Source organism: Saccopteryx leptura, chromosome 1, assembly GCF_036850995.1.
Source record: "Saccopteryx leptura isolate mSacLep1 chromosome 1, mSacLep1_pri_phased_curated, whole genome shotgun sequence".
Classification (NCBI taxonomy): domain Eukaryota; kingdom Metazoa; phylum Chordata; class Mammalia; order Chiroptera; family Emballonuridae; genus Saccopteryx; species Saccopteryx leptura.
This window is the reverse complement of record NC_089503.1, coordinates 315,063,819-315,080,317: the sequence shown is the minus strand read 5'-3', so window position 1 is coordinate 315,080,317 and position 16,499 is coordinate 315,063,819. Positions and strand designations below refer to the sequence as shown.

Here is a 16,499-nt window from a genome sequence, read left to right as displayed (position 1 = left end):
GCACCCTTGCAGAGCTAGGACCTTTGGGGGTCCTTTCTCCGTGCTCTGTCCTTCAGTTCTTTTGTTGCCAATCAAAAGGAACCTCCTAGAGTCTGCCCCAGAACCTGGGGGGGCTTCCTCTCTGCTTTGTAGCAAAGTCCCTATGCTAAGGAGCTCCCTGCCTTCTGGGAACATTCAGCTATGACCATAAATAAAGGTAAAGGACCTTGTCCTGCCAGCAGGATTCAGAGGCAAAGCCCTTCCTCGCCTTCCCCAAGCCTGCACAGGGGTCACGGAGCATGGATCACAAACAACTTGCTCAGGGCCCTTGAGAGCCTTGAGTGAGCCCCCTCTGAGTCCCCAAAAGGAACAAGACAGTGCTGTGCTCCAGTGACCTTGCCTTGTATGGTAGTGAGCCTCCTGTCACTGCTGTGTGCAAGCACACCTCTGCCTACTCATTTTCTCCTGCTGACACCTGACGGAGCGTGACCCCCTCTCCTGGGTATGGGAACATAAAGGAGACTTAGGTCTGTCCTCAGTCCAGAGCAGAGACAGGATGATCAAGCCCAAGGTCCGGGACAGAGGAAGGAAGGTGAGAACAAAGGTACATCTGATCTGAGAGCCAGGGAGAAGCGAATTCTGCTGGGCACCAGGAAGACTTCAGGGAGGAGGGGGCTTTTTCACTGGGTTTTTTTTTTGTTGGTGGTTTTTTTGTTGTTGTTTTTTTTTGTATTTTTCTGAAGCTGGAAACAGGGAGAGACAGTCAGACAGACTCCCGCATGCGCCCAACCGGGATCCACCCGGCACGCCCACCAGGGGCGAAGCTCTGCCCACCAGGGGGCGATGCTCTGCCCCTCCGGGGGGTCGCTCTGCCGCAACCAGAGCCACTCTAGCGCCTGGGGCGGAGGCCAAGGAGCCATCCCCAGCGCCCAGGCCATCTTTGCTCCAATGGAGCCTCGCTGCGGGAGGGGAAGAGAGAGACAAAGAGGAAGGGGGGGGTGGAGAAGCAAATGGGCGCTTCTCCTATGTGCCCTGGCCGGGAATCGAACCCGGGTCCCCTGCACGCCAGGCTGACGCTCTACCGCTGAGCCAACCGGCCAGGGCTTGCACTGGGTTTTGGAGACATGAGCATGCATAGGATCAGAGGAGGTTTGTCAGCATAGATGCCCAGGGAACTTACTCACTGCCAGGCACTCATTCAGAGAAGCTGAATCACGGAAGAGCAGAGCATGGGCTTTGGACCCAGGCTCACTGGGCTTCATACCTACTCTGCCTGTGTTATAGCCTCAGGCAGGTCTCCTCCTCTCTTTGGCCTCAGTTTTCTCATCTGAGAGTCGGAATGCTGAGACTGTGCCCCCGTGTGGGGTGCTGGGCAGATTTATTAGGGTAACACCTGGGTGTCCGAGCCGGGGCCTGGCCATCAGTTAGGTATGACAGTTATGAGTGCTGTTATTCATGCTAGAGACTGCCAGCCCCACCCCAGCATTCCTGATGCTCATTTCTGGGGGGACATGGCTGTAGGGTGGGATTCCCACGTGGGCACATCCATGCATGGGCAGTCAGTTCCACAGGACAGAAGGAAGAGGACTGTGAGGCTTCCTGAGGATATATTCTGCAGATCCTCCTGGGGCAAGAGTAGGGGCAGAGCTCAGATCACCTGCCTGCCAGGTGTAGGCTTCTTCCTTGCCATGGGCACCTCTCAAAATAAAATGTGCCAAGTCCTGGGGGCAAAGGTTAGAGTGTACTAGGCTTGACCCACTCAGGAGGGCCCAGGAGCTAAGTGTTTCCTACCATGCTGGGCTGGGCCTGGGGAGGGCCTCCAGATGAAGTTGGTCTGTCCTAGGCCGGTGGGCAACCATCTCACGGACCCAGCTGCTCCAGTTGGTCACTCATTAGACCTCACTGTGGGTCCCATTCGGAGGACTGAGGACATGGGGGTGTGAGGTGGGTCTCAGGTCCTTAATCCAGCCCCTAGAGAAGTTGGTAAGGACTGCAGGCGACCAAAGGGATTCTGCAGCTGTGATTTCCTGATTACCTTGTGGGGGGGAGGCCTGTGTTTGGACCACAGTGGGAAATGGTACAGAGGGAGCACCCCCTCTTCCCTCCTGCTAATCTTGGGCTTTGTCCTTTGGGAGTGGGCAGAGAAATGTTTACAGGCCTTGCATTTGTTTGTTTCACATTCTTCCTCAGTGCTGGCGGGTTGTTCCCTGCTCATGTAAACAGCTCTGTTCCAAGACCCAGCGCCCTGCCAGCTCATGGAGGGCTCACGGATGAGTTACATCAACGCCTTTGGTGCCTAGCAGTGAGGGCAGGAGGTGGGTCAGCCAGTCGGGTGGCACCAGGGAAGCCCTTTATGGTGGGGTCAAAGGAGCATGTCCACACCATGAGTCTAGTGTTTGAGGGCCTATATCTGTTGTATTTGTTTTACCAATGGACCTTTACTAGGGCTGCAGAAATGGAGATGCCAAGCAAAGAATCTGAGAACCACGGGAAGAATGGGACTGTGACTGAAAGGGAGGTCTGCACCGAGTGACCGTGTTCAAATCTCAGTGTTACGTGTGTGCCAGCAGGTGGGCGCCTCCATGGGGTCTTGTTGGGCAGAGGCAGGACTAATCGTAGGTACACTGGCATGTTCTCCCTGTTGCTCAGGGGAGGCTAGCTCTGGCCTTCATTTGCACCTGGGGATCAGCATAGCAGGGGGCCAGGCATGGACTCAGGAGCTGAACTGCGGATTTAAGTCCTGCCTTCACCCTGAGCAACTGCGTGACCCTACTCAAGCTACTTCAGCTGTCTGCCTCGGTGTCCTCATTTGGACAGTAAAGTCGGTAATGCAATGTATCCCCCAGGGTGCTGCAAAGACCAAGTGAGTTGATGTTCATGAGGCCCCATTTCTGACACATCATGGACACTCGAGGAACGTTAGATTTGTGTTGTTGCTGATAGAATGAACAGGACACAGCACCTGGCTTCACGCTGTCATGGTGGGGGACAGGCCCCAAAGGCAGGCACCACCGGGGTGCGAGGGGAGGTGCCCCCAGCAAAGGCCACACTGGCCCTGAGCCTTTAGGGAGGAGCCATCCATAAGATTTTTTTGAGTAGAGAAAGATTTTCAGAATAATCCCCCCCTGTGCTCCCCAGCCTCCTACCCCAGGCTCCTCTCAGCAAGACTACCGCTACTGTCTTTGCTGTAGCTGTGGTGGCTTGTAGAGTTCAGAGCTCTGCCTCCCTCCTGGCCGCCAGGCTGACATTTGAGCTTGCTGGAGAATAATGACCTGCCTGGCAGTCAGCCTCAGAGGTAGCCGCGGGTCTTCTGGGTGGGGAAGTGGCCTGTTTCCTGAAGGCTGAGGGGGACCCAGCTGACACAGTGTGTGGGGGGAGGGGGGGCTCCCCAGCTCAGTGCAGGCTACTCTGCCAGGCTCTTTCCCTCTCACATCCTTTTGATTTCAGGAGTAAAAGATGCCTATGTTTAAAAGAACTGTATAAAAAGCTTAATGCAGATGGGAGAGTGTGTGTGTGTGCATGTGAATGCACGTGCATGTGTGTGCATGTGTGTGTGCGTGTGTGTGTGTTGGGGGTTCAGTATTGGCTAGAAGCAGCCAGTAGCTCGTGTTGCCTTTGTGGTTTCATATATTTGCCTATTAAAATGACAATACAGACATGGCACATTAAGGTTTAAGAAGCCCTTCTTTCATTAAACAAACTGACAGTGTAGGGGGTTATGACTTTGGTAATTGAAACATGCTGTTCTGTTCCAGACCAGAACTCCATAAAGACTCTTTTCAGCCAATAGCACCCTTTGTGCCAGCAGCCTCTGGTCAGAAATGAGTGTCGCCCTGAGGTCTGTCTCTCCCGGAGAGTGGGAAAGACCGCTTGGCAGCCTTCCGCACAGTCCCAGCAGCCAGGGGTCAGGGCCCTTTCAAAACCTCCCAGTCTCTGGGCTTTTGAAATCAATTTGCAAGGCTGAAAGCCTGGGCAGCAGGAGTTTAGCAGGCTGCCCTCTTCCTGGCTTCAAGGTCTTGTGCTTCTGGTTCTAAATCTGACGTGTGATTGAAAATGGAGGAGCGGGGGAGTTTGTTGGCGAGGCTCTGTGTGTCGGGGGTAGAGGTGTGGGTTGCACAGTCTTCCAGGGCTGAGGGGCGGGGTATCAGTGAGAGCCCAGATTTTGAATCCTGCCTCTGTGCAACCATGGACAGGTGGCTTTGCCTCTCTACCTCAGTTTCCTTATCCATTAAATGAGTTAGCACTTAGATCTGACTGACAAGGTTGCTGTGAGGATTAGAGGAGTTAGTATAGGTAGGGTGCCGGGCACACAGAGAGTCAGGTCAGCAGTCTGCCTCTGTGGACTGACTCTGTGGGTTGTCACTGTGGAGTGTCTGCATAGCGCACCGTAGGGGACCGCATGGGGGGCGCAAGGGAGCCCTCCATGCAGTCTGGGGAGCTGTCGCCCCCTCGCTTCCAGCTCTAGGTGCGATTCCTTTTCTCCCCGTGTTTCTCTTCTGCAGATGTAGACGAATGTCAGGACAACAATGGTGGCTGCCAGCAGATCTGTGTCAATGCCATGGGCAGCTACGAGTGTCAGTGCCACAGTGGCTTCTTCCTCAGCGACAACCAGCACACCTGCATCCACCGCTCCAATGGTGAGTACCGCCTCTGCGGGCCCACCGCTCCCCACTGCCACAGAGACAGAGGTCCCCACACACCCTCTGCTCCATGTTTTGATTGTGGGGACCTCGGGGTCAGGCAGGGAACCTGGGTGGTGGCTTGAGTGGCTGCTGTGCTCTGGGCCGGTTCTGTGTGGGACGCCTCTCAGCCCCTCTGCCACTTACCAGGGCTGTTGGTATTCTTGATGTTTTTATTTAGAGATAAGGTAGGGCCAGCCATACATGGACAGATGTGACCAGAGAAGCTATTTTCCTTTCTGGACTGGGGACTGGCTGTGGCCAGGAAGAGTGGGGCTCTGCTCTCCATGGTCCCCTTCCCCAAGGGGAGACTCAAGACCGGGCCAGGCTGAGTGACAATGGCTCAGTCTTTGTGAGTCTGGCAACATCGAGTACTATCTGCTGTGTGTTCACTGGGTCTCCTGCCAGGGACGGGTCTTTGTGGTCGGGGCCTGCTGCCCCTGGAGGCCAAATGGGATGGCCAGCCAGCCTGGGGCCAGGCAAGGGGACCTGGGAAAATTCCTGACTAGCTAGACTGCATAGGTAGCCTGGGGACATCTGAGTCCAGCAGGTGAAGGTCTTTGGTATCAGGGCAATGATGGCCATAGTTTGAGCCCGAAGCAACTGGGCTACGAGGTGAAACATGGTGGCCAGAAGCCAGGACTTGCATGCTCAGAGGAGAGGGGCTTCCAGGTGGTGGAGCAGATCTGCAAAGGCAAGAGGCCTGTATGCTGAAGAGCATGGCCAGGTCCGGAGTCCCCATGCAGGCCGAGGGCAGGGTAAGAGCTGGAGCCCCTAAGACCTGGAGTTCTGTGTGGTCAAGAGAGATGTGCAAGGAGGACAGGACAGCCCCACAGCGGGCTCAGAACCTTAGCTTCCTCGTCCAGAAGGTGGAATGTGCCCTGCATGGTCTTTGGGGGATGGAATGGGATCCTGCATGTAAAGTGCCCACCACGCACTGACGCCGACAGAAGTCTGTGGTGGGCGTGGTTTTTATTTGAAAGTAGTTCTTGAGAAAGAAAATACAACAGAAAGTACAAAACCCAGGGTAATTAGTCAGAACTACTTTGCTGAACTCCTTAAAATTCTTAGAATTTGTTTAGGCAGTTTGCTCAAAGACAGGACGGACCCGATAATCCCCAGCACCGCCGTGTGCCCAGAAGGACGGAGAGGCCAAGCCCTGCGGTTGCTTGGCCGGCGCTCCAGGCGTGCTGTCCCGGCTTCCCCGGCAGCCCACGCAGGAGGCTCAGTTTGCCCCTTATAAGACCTCCCAGCTGTGGGGCTCTGGGGTCAAGCTGCCCCACATGAGGACACTGGGCCCAAATCAAGTTTTATAAGAAACAGATTTATAGAGAAGAGAGTGAGTGTTGGTGGTGGGAGGGAGTCCTGCTTTCATAAAGGAGGGCTTTATAGGGTGACTGCTCTGAGCAGGCTGTAAAGTGTCTGAGGCCAGGGTGGCCGGAGCCCCTTTTCCAGCAGGGTTAGTGTGTGCTCTGTTCCTTTGAAGAATGGCTTTCCCACGGGCAGGACTCCAGGTGAAGCGAAGGCGGGCACAGGAAGGGAAAGCAAGCATGATGCGATGGCGGCCACGTCCTATTTATAGTGGTTCCTGGTTTGACCTGTCAGTATCGTTGTGCTAGGGCTGCTACAAAGGAGACCGCGGCATCAGCCAAGAGAGGTAGGATGGGGGGGCATGGTGAGTTGGGAGCGGCCACAATGGCGGCTATGGGGTTATGCACTTACTCTGAGCTGGGCCCTTACAGCGGCCTGGTGAGGTGGAGATACTATGACTCTGTGACAGGTGAGGAAGCCAGACTAGTTGCATTAGGGGAACTGCATGTAGGGAACTGGCAGAGTCAAGATTCCAGCCCAGGTCACTAACTGTGATGCGATGAGATGATCAGGAAAGAAACAGGGTGGAGAGAGAGACAGAAATCAGCAGGCACTGGACACTTCTCTGAGGAAGCCACACATGAGCTGAAACCAATTGGTGGGTGAGAGCAGCCATGGGAGGAGTTGGGGGCGCATGCCAGGCAGGGTGTGTGCTAAGGCCCTGCAGTGGCTCTGGGCCAAGCTGGTGTGAAAAGCAGAATGAAAGGTGGGAGGGAGCCAAAGGGAGAGGAGCTCAGGAGGAGGAGAGCTTGGCAGGGCCAGAGCCCATGAGGCTGGGACCGAGGCAGGAGTTTGGATTCCGTGCAGAGGGCAACCCTGGCAGCTGGTTCAGCAGAGGGGAGGAAACGGTGCTGGAAGAGAGAGTGGAAAACGTCCAGGGGAACTCAGACACTCAGGGACTGGGCCTCCAATTAACTGTGCGGTCAGAGGCAGATTAAGGTCGGTTGAGGCCCCAGGCACAGAAGAAAATATTGGTCCCCTTAAAAAAGAGACACAAGGAAAACAAAAATACATGTTAACCATATTTTTAAATAAATAAAAAATATTATGTACTATGTACTATTAATGTTAAAATTGCACATATGAAACCAAACTTAGTGTCATTAGGAAAAAGTGTAAAGTTGGGGTTTTGCGGGGCCCTCCAGAAGTTGCAACCCAGGGTGCACGCCTGGTGCACCCGCCGTTAAATCTGCCTCTGTGTGTAATAGAGCCTCAAGCCCTCATGCAGCACCCCACCCAAAGCCCTTGGTGGCCAGGTCCAGGTTTTTACTTAAAGCCAGGGATCAAAATTTAACCAGAATTCACATTTGGGGGCCTCAACTCCAATCGCTATTAACCAGCATGTTGATTAAATAAGTCTTCCTTTATTAGGACTTTTGTATGAATCTCCTAATTTTCAAATCTAGACAATGAATCAGTCTAAATAACAGCAGACATCTTGGCTACCTCAGGAAGAACAAATGGCAGCATTTCCAGGGTTCCCAAAGGCCATGTGGAAGGTCTGAAGAGGATAGGTCAAGTACATGGGACATGGGCCGGCCACTTATTAATGGCTGTGGGTGGAGATGGGGCCGGGGTGACTGGGCAAGCAGCCTCTCCTGAGCCTTTGTAAGTGATGACAATTGCCCACAATCATTGTAATTGGGTGTGAGCCACAGTAATGATTGTTAGCACTCAGAACCAGGGTGGTTAGCACTAAGAACTAGTGCTAAGCACTAGTTTGTTTTGCACCTAAGTGACTTCTGATCCCTTTGGCTCCTGGGAGGGTTGATGAGTTCAGATTCCTCTTGTCACCTGACTCTTCCTGATGCCTGGTGGCTCTTTGGAGCTTCCCCTGAGCAAGAGAAGAAACATGCAGGCTGGTTTTGATTAGAGGTGGACGGCTGCATAAGTGAGGTCAGCCAAGGTCAGTCCAGGCTCCTGGCCAAGCAGTAAGGCCACAGGGCTCAGCCCTTCAGAGTGGCCCCACTTCCCAGGCACCAACACAAACCCTGGCCTAAAGCATATGAATCTGGCCAGGCTGGGGTTGGGAGCTTTAGGTTCTCAGCTGTTCTTCATCTCCCCTGGCCACGTGGCCTCTGCAGTCACTCCTGCCCCTCCGGGGCTCCTTGTCTGTAGGTTGGGACCAGTAACCCCTCCCAAGTGAGTGAGGGATCCTTTTGGGGAAATGCTTCAGAGCCATCAGGGGCAGTGGCTGCCATGGAGCAGTGACTCACGTAGGCAGCCTCCAGAACCTGGGCCTGATTTGGGGACAGAGGCTGTTCCTTTGTCCCAGCACTGGGTGGGAGGAGACCCCGAGCTCCTGGCTTATCTCTCTCTGCTCTGTGCCTCCAGGCGCTGGTTCTGGCCCTACAGCCCACACTAGCCTCCCACTCAGCCTCTGACACAGCAAGCACTAACAGTCTTTCCTCAGCACCACAGCCTGGGACGGCCAGGCCAGGGCAGTCCCAGCCTCCACTGCCCCTCATCTGGTCATGTGCCTGGGGCCTCTCCAGTCTCAGAGTGGACGGGCCACAGAGCAGCCAGCACCTCCAGGCTTTCTCCCTCTCACATGCCCGCTCTTTTTTCTTAAACGTGTGTCATGTCTGTGCACTCTGACCTGGCGTGGCGTGGCGTGGCGTGGCATGGCGTGGCGTGGAGGGCTAGGCAATCAGCATGGGCCCTGAGCAGCAGTGTGGAGGGGCTCAGCCTGTTCCGCCGTTTCACAGAGGTGTGAGATATTTCAGTAGTGGTTGGCTCTGGGCAGGGTGGGGCCTTGTTCTCTTCAGAGAACCTAGAAGGGAGTCTGGAGGCTCAATGCCGGACCAGCCAATCTCTCCTTTCCATGAGGTTGAAAATATAGGTCCTGCTCAGCATGCTTGTTCTGCGTCCTGACACACACGTGTTCAGGGACTGCGTATGCAAAGTGCAGGTGCCTGCGTCCTTGCTGATCAGCTGGCCGAGGTGTGGCCCCAACCTGGGGCCCAAGTAAATGGCCGAGAGTTGACTGGTGTTAAGGAAAGCTCAAGCATCTGGCGCTTCATGGGGGTCAGGGACTTGGGATACTTGAAGGAAGTTTCTCATCTCCCTGCATGTGTTCCGGGGCTTGGGGGCAGCAGCGTTCTGCCATGGGTACGGCTCTTCAGTGACCATGTGACCCGGCTTGGGAAGGGAGCTGGGTTTCTCCATACCACTCTGTGGGCAGTGCTCAGAAGCCCCACCTTTGTGCCAGGACATGTCCTCCCAGAACCCACAGACTATCGCGGAGGCGGACGCAAAGACAGGAGCTGACTAGACAGCGTGTGCAGGATCCGGCAGAGGGATCCTGCCACAGGAGCAGAAGAGAATGCTTGCTCACTCAGTCAGCAAAGAAAAGAGCATGCTGCTGAGTGGCAGCCTTCCGAGCCAGGCTTCCTCCACCCAGCACACCCAGCACCCAGACTCTTAGGTGCAGGGCGCAGGGTAGAGGCCCTGTACGGCACCCCACTCGAGTCAGCTATGGCAAGATGCCTTGGAGGAGGCTTTGCCTTGGGACCTGAGCCCACTGCTCAAAGCCCAGACCACCTTGCGACTGGCTGGGCGGACTCCTTGTCCAGGGTCACTGAGGAGATTTTGGATACAGACCCCTGGGGTTGGGTCAAGGCAGAGAGCCAGTGCTCAGCCGCCTCCAGGGCCAGCTGCTGTCTCTGCCCTGTCCCAGCCCTGGTCCTGGGCCCTTCCCCCATGCTCCTCCAGGCTGGTCCTTGACCTTCCTTTGGACTTTGTCTTCCATCCGGCTGCTCCTGCTCTCACTTGCCCTTTGCCTGCAGTCAGACTGGACACCACGCTGGCCCCCGTCCCACCTCAGCCAGCAAGTGCCTCTGTTAGGCCCATCCCCTCCCTTCTGCAGCTCACGGGGTCTTTATACTCCCCATCACCTGGTTATTCACAGCTACCCTGGAAAATACTTGGGGCAAGCTGTCATCCTCGCTGCAGGAGGGAAAACCTGTCCTGGCCACACCGAGGGGCAGTTCTCAGTACGGGGGACAGATTTCTGATGACAGAGGCAACTCTGCTCCAGCCTGCCTCCAGACTTGAGTGATTGTGCCTGTGGACAGAGCCCCACAGCCTCTCCCAAGATGCCCAGGACCCTGTCAGCATGCCTGGTGGACAGGCTCCCCATGGCTCCCAGGACAGGATTCCCACGTGGTGGGTCTGGGCCAGGCCTTGACCAGGGGCCCCCACCTGACTCCTGCACGGCCTGGGCATCCCCTAGCCCTACCCTCTTCTAAGGCTTTCCATCATTAGCTGTGGGTGCTGAGTCCCCTGTGGGTGTAAGTGGCTGGAAATGGTCTGTTTTAAATGAGGTGAGCCAGTGTGACCACACCCCAGCCTCAGAACTTCCCCTCTAGCTGCTCCTTGGGGTGGGCTAGCCAGACTAGAGAGTGGGGTGGACTCCCCGTACCCACTGCCTGCTGCAGACCAGGTGGGCAGGAGAATAAGCAGCCCTCGCATTTAGCAGAAGATTCATGGTGCTGCTGGTGAAGGCCTGTCCTGGCCCTGTGCAGGCCGGAATGGCCCGTGAGGCGGGGACAATAAATCCAGCCCATTATATTTTACGAGCCTCCCACCCCATAAACAACTCCTTTGGCTGTTGGTGAGCCAGCCTCATGCCCTCCTCCGGGCCTGGCCTCCAGCCAGCCTGGCCAGGCAGCCCTACGGGGCCCCCAGTCCTTACTTCCCAGTGTTAGCAGTGGAGGTTTCCTGCGTGCTGCAGACCCTCGGGCCTCCCAGTGTGGACAGTACAGGGAAGAGGGCAAGCAGCAGGCCAAGAGGTAGTTGGCCCTGGCCCTGGCTCCTTTCTAGGCCACAGGTCCTGAGGCCTTAGTTTATCTGTATAAAGGGACAAACATTAGTAGTCAATATAGAATTGTTTATGAGGATTGAAATAAGGTGATATGTATACACACTATGTTCCCTAGTGACTGTCAGCTGTCATTGGGTATCACCATTGCCAAACACTGTCCCCAGACTCTGACATGAGTAATCAGATCATGCAAACAACCCTGTGCCATGTAGCTGCTGTTACCCCCAGTTTGCAGGTGAGAAAATGTAGGCTAAGAAACAAAGAGATTTGTACATAGAGAATAAATAGTACAGTCAAGATGTGAACCCCATCTGACTGACTCCTAAAACCAACGATACCGAACGAGCAGATGGGTGGAAGGGCGGAAGCAGGGGTTGCCTGGCAGCCTGGGGCCCCTTGCGGCACAGGGTCTGCGCTTCACCCTTCCGCTGAGTTAGTGCAGCAGCAGCCTCCGGCTCTCCCTGTCCCGCCCAGTCTCAGACAACAGCCGGAGCCTCTGTTCTAGACACACTGGCCATGTCATGCCCAGCTCAGGACCTTCCCGTGCCTCCTCTCCACGCTGTGCACATCATGATGCAGCCACAGCAAACCCTTGCCTCTCCCACGCCGAAGCACTACCCTCACTGCCTTCCACAGGGCGGCTCCTCCCCAGACCCCACCTGCCTGCTGTTCTCCTTGTGGCCAGCGAGCCCTGAGCCCTGTTGCATGTGCCTTTACCGATTGTGGGCCTGGATATGCACTGTTTCCTCTGCCTCCAGGCCGTTCCACAGCCCTTCACTTCCATGACAGCTCTTCATCATGCCTCAAAACCCAGTGTGCTTCCCATCATCTGGGAAGCCCTCTCTGACTCATAGGCAGGCCTGTCTTGCTCTCCACATACACCACGTGACTGCGTGACTCAGCCCTCTCTCTCGGGACGGGTGTGTGAGCTCCTGTGAGGGCACAGATGGGTTTCTTACGTCCAGTTCAGAGTAGGGAGCAGGACAGAAGTGCCAAATGGAAGCGAAAGGGGATTGGCTTCATCTCCTCAGGGAGATAATATCTGAATTGTGTGGCACTGATTTCACAAAATGCTTTCACATCCCTCACACTGAGCAGCACGCGCAGCGGCCAGGAAGGACGTGCTCAGGCCCTGTGGTTCAGCCGTGGTCTGGCTGGGCGCCCCGCCGCTGGGCTCGCCTGGGCTCGCTCCTGGGCTGCGTGCTGCCTGGGGGTCAGCTGAGGCCTCTCCGGCAGCAGTGCCCACGTCCCTGCTCCCCAGCTCACGCCGCCCTGCCTCTGCGTGAGCTGCTTCCTCTTCTGGAGCACTTCTCCTGCTGACCTGTTCCCATGGCCCCGTCCTGGTGGCTGACCCACTGTGAACACACACGTCTGTTTGCCTAGGGAGGTGACGGCTCAGCAGTCTGTGCCAGGTTGAAGGAAGGGTGGGAATCACATAAGTTCCCAGAGGGGGTTGGTTGTACCTGCCCTTGATACAAGCTCTTGGGAAAGGGAAAGGTTCTCAACATTTATTGAGTTCCTACTGTATACAAGCCCTTGATAATCCTTTGAGCCCTGGGAAGTAACAGCTGCCACCCCTCTGTGCTTAGGAGGGAACGGAGATGCAGGTCAGGGCAGCAGGCACCGCTAGTTTGGGGCAGATCCAGGACAGCCCCTGGGGAGGAGGGGCACCAGCCTGGTGCCAGGGAGCTGCTCGTGTCCTTAGAGACTCTCCTGCCAGCACGGCCCCAGAGTTCTCGGCTTCTCCTCCCAGGTATCCAGGGGCTTCTTTGGGAATACTCTCAAGACAGCACATTGGCCCCTCCCGCACCTGGGCTTCCTCTATCTGGTCACCTGTCAGGAGGCAAGAACAGACTTGTCCCTGGCGACGGGCAGGCCATGGCCCCCATGGGACCTATGTGAGTTGAATGTTCCCCCATGCTTCCTTTAGGGTCCCCGTGGAGGGAGGGATAGGGTTGTCAGATAAAATACAGGACACCTACTTGAATCTGGATTTCAGATAATGAATACTCTTTTGTTTTAAGTATGAGCCATGCAACATTTGGGACATATTTATACCCAGGAAGTACCTGTTTTCTATCTGAAATTCCACTTTCACAAGGCATCCTATGTTTTTGCTGCTAAATCGGGCAGCCCTAGAGAGGGAAGAGCATCTCTAGCCTCAGGAGGGACGAAAGTCTTCTGGGCCTCTGTGGTCCCAGCACCTGGGCCTCAGAGACATGGACGTACACATGGTGCCGCCTAGTGACCAGCCTGGGAACTTCAGAGGCAGGAAGAGGAGGGAAGGTTAGCCCGGGAGGGGATGGAGGGGTGCGGGTCCAGGGTGAGGAGAGGCTCTGCCAGGAGGAGCCCTGCAGAGTCCCCCAGTGGGGGTGAAGCGACAGGTCAGCCCTTGCTGGGCGGGTCCAGGGTGAGGAGAGGCTCTGCCAGGAGGAGCCCTGCAGAGTCCCCCAGTGGGGGTGAAGCGACAGGTCAGCCCTTGCTGGGAATCACCTGTGTCTTGAGGTAACTGTCAGGGGACCCTGAGCTGGAGCCTTCACTCTTTATTACCCTTTAATGATCTTCTTCCTCCATGCCAAAGGAGGAAGCTGAGCAGGTTCCAAGCCACACTCCTTAAATGGCCAGAATGGGGATGTGAAGCAGAGCTGGGGTCTCTTCTCGTGGTCCTTTGCCCACCCACACCTGCACAGACTGCGTGTGGTCCCTTCGGCTGTCAGACAGGCTCCCTCCTGCCTCACTGATGGAGGCAGCTTCCCAGGGCTACCAGGGCCAGGACTAGTCAGGGCACCAGGGTTGGGAGGCTGGTGTCCACCCTGTTTTCTGAGAGGGCAGGCCAGTCCACAACCTCTGCTCTCAGCTGGGATGCCAGGAGCCAGCCACAGTCTCAGCTCCCCCTGTGTCCATCTGCCATGGACACAGTGCCTGTCTACCCAGTGAGCACTGAAGAGCTCTGGGTAAGTGGAAGCCACAGTCCTCATCATTCCCATCTCCCAGCTGGGGCTGCCCTTTGGGCTGCAGCCTGGTATGGGCTGGGCTCGTGTCAGCTGGGGGTCTAGTCCGGGGCAGCCAGCTGCCCGGCATCCCAGCCATACCTGGAATTCCAGGTACAGATGCTGTTGGAGTGTAATTAGGGGGTCGGGGCGGATCAGACAAGGGCCTGAGCCTTCAGAGAGATGCACCCTGTTGCCTACATATTGGCCCTGTTCTGATACAGAGACCAAAGCCCAGAATGGCCAAGCCCTCACCAGCACAGTTGGGTTGGACAAACATTTCTTAGGCTTCACTCAGGGCTAGGTACTGTACAGAGCTTGGAGGGCAAAGGTGTGACTTGGGCTTGGGGTCTGGCTCCTCAAGGAGCCCCAGTCTGGTGGGGAAGACCCAGCAGACCCAGAAGTTCCAATCAGTGTGGTGCATGCTTTGAGAAAAAGTATGCATGGAGGCCCCCACCGGGCCCCTAATCCAGCCTACGGATTTGCAGGAAGGGTGGAAACAAGGAGGGCTTCCTAGAAGAGGTGGTATCAAAGAGAATCTCAACTATCTAGTCAGAAACTGCCATTCAGAGAACAGAGGGACTGTGTCCCAAGCAAAAGGAGGTACATTCCCAAAGGCACCACAGTGAGAAGCGAGGGCAGGCTGACGGCAGAGCACCGCTGTCACCAGGCCGTGGCGGGAGTGGCAGTCAGGAGGCCTTTGAGTGCCACATTGAGAACTTTCAGCCTGACGCTGTGTGCACTAGGTGGGGTGGGGTGTATGAAAGGGAAGGTGTATGCTCTAGAAAGTTTGCTGTGCAGCAGGAGAAGGGCAGGTCTAACAGGGTTCAAGTTTTTGTTCTACCAGGTCCTACTCAAGGGACCATGGGCAAATTGCTTAACCTCTCTGAACTCTATAAAGTGAGGATAATGCTGCTTCCTTTGCAGACTGATACTGTGAAGGGCTGCGCTCTCTCCTCTCTGCCAGGCCTGGCGCTGGGCCCGGTGCTGGAAATGAACAGGTATGCCCCGCCCTCAGCAAGCTCAGACAGGGGCCTGAGGAGTGTAGAGATGCTGCTTCCTGATTCGGCTAGGGCTGGGGTGAGAAATTGGGCATTTTGGAGAAGCTGGCATTGTGATGGGCTTGGAGAGACAGAATGTGGAAATGTGGATGGAGCCAGGGAGGCCGGGGCCTGGCTAGGTTATCCAGTACTCCCGTCACCGTGGGGGAAAGTCAGGCTTCCCTGCCCCTTCTCTGGACATGGATGCCCATTGCCTCTGTAGTCCCCGGTGAGCACAGGTTCCCATGCACCTGTTCCATTCCGTGTCCTTTGGGCAAATTGCCAAGCCTTTCTTCACCCTACTCTCCTCACTTGCAAAATGAGGATAACGGCATCTACTTTGCAAAGCAGTCATGAGGCCCTGGTCAGGTGGCTCAGTGGATAAAGCGTCGACTCGGCGTACCAGAAGTCTCGGGTTCGACCCCCGGTCAGGGCACGTACAAGAAACAATGAGTACACAACTAAATGGAATGACTAAGTAAAAAACTCTCTGTCTCTCTCAAATCAATGGGAAAAAAATGTTTTAATGGTCATGAGGCTTAAAGGGATAACTCATGTAAAGTGCTTAGTGGCCGGTGGCAGGGGATGGGGGCGGGCAGCAATGGAGCCGGGGCTGCCGTCAGCCTGAGGGGAGTTTCCGGCTGGCCTGTCTGGCAGCTCAGAGCTGCCTCCATTCTGTCTTGCTTTGGGTCTGCCCCCTACATCCAGCCTTCACCTCACCTCAGTTTTAACTTTCTGTGGCTCAGTGCTTTTTATCTGTTAAGGATGGGGGACACTGTGACATATCAGCCCCCTGGGTGGTTGGGGGAATTAGTGAGATAACATACCCAAAGCACGCACATGGGCAGTCCTGCCCCTGCGCGGATTCTGCACCTCTCCTCTGAGGAAGGGCCTTGCAGCTCTCCTTCAAAGCACGTGGGAGCCTGTTTGTTTTTCCCTGTGTGGCTGGGATAGCTCCTGGGTCTGATCTGTTCCTGCCAACCCCCTAGGCTCCAGCCTCCTCTTGTGCTCTATAATCTTCTATTGATGAGGTGGAAGGGGAGGGAAATCCTTTCCTCTCAAGTTGGGGGGCGAGGGGGGCTAGGAGGGCAGAGCAAGGTAATTGTTCCTTTCTCCCTGCTCTGCTGTTCCCACTTGCCTTCCCTTCCCGGGTGGTTAAGGGACATGGATGCAGAAAGTGATGTTATTGATGAAGTCACCATAGCAACGACCCTTGGGAGGCACACATTCCGGCTTTGTTATCCTGGGTCTGGGCAGTGAGAAAGACTGGCTCCTCTGAGCAGACTGGGCTCGCCTTCCGCGGCCCTGCTCTAGGCGCATCCGTGAACTTTGCTTTGCAGAATGGTTTGGGGCAGGCAGATCTGCTATCATTGAACTCTGTGCACATTCTGGTGGGATGTCCAAAAATGACAGAAGCCTTTAGGAAAAGTGGGCCCTAGGGGAAAGGGCTGCCGAGGTCTATCACAGGGCTCAGAGGAGGCGGGAGTCTGGGAGGGCCCGTCAGGAGGGCCCTGGGCACCTGGGGAGAGGAAGGCACTGCCCTGAGCCACGGCCCTGCCTCTCACACATGGCGTGGGCGGCCCTGACTTGTCTTTCTCCCACCCTGATCCAGCCT

General features: G+C 55.8%; 1 protein-coding gene across 2 annotated transcripts in view; it reads left to right on the top strand.

The window, feature by feature from the left end:
• The window catches only part of SCUBE1 (signal peptide, CUB domain and EGF like domain containing 1), a 137,141-nt gene that overhangs the window by 50,541 nt on the left and 70,101 nt on the right, over window positions 1-16,499 (top strand). For both annotated transcript variants that reach the window (XM_066358614.1, XM_066358613.1), the window contains exon 4: window positions 4,482-4,616. In XM_066358614.1, the coding sequence (XP_066214711.1) occupies window positions 4,482-4,616 (135 nt within the window). The remainder of the gene's footprint in view (window positions 1-4,481; window positions 4,617-16,499) is intronic.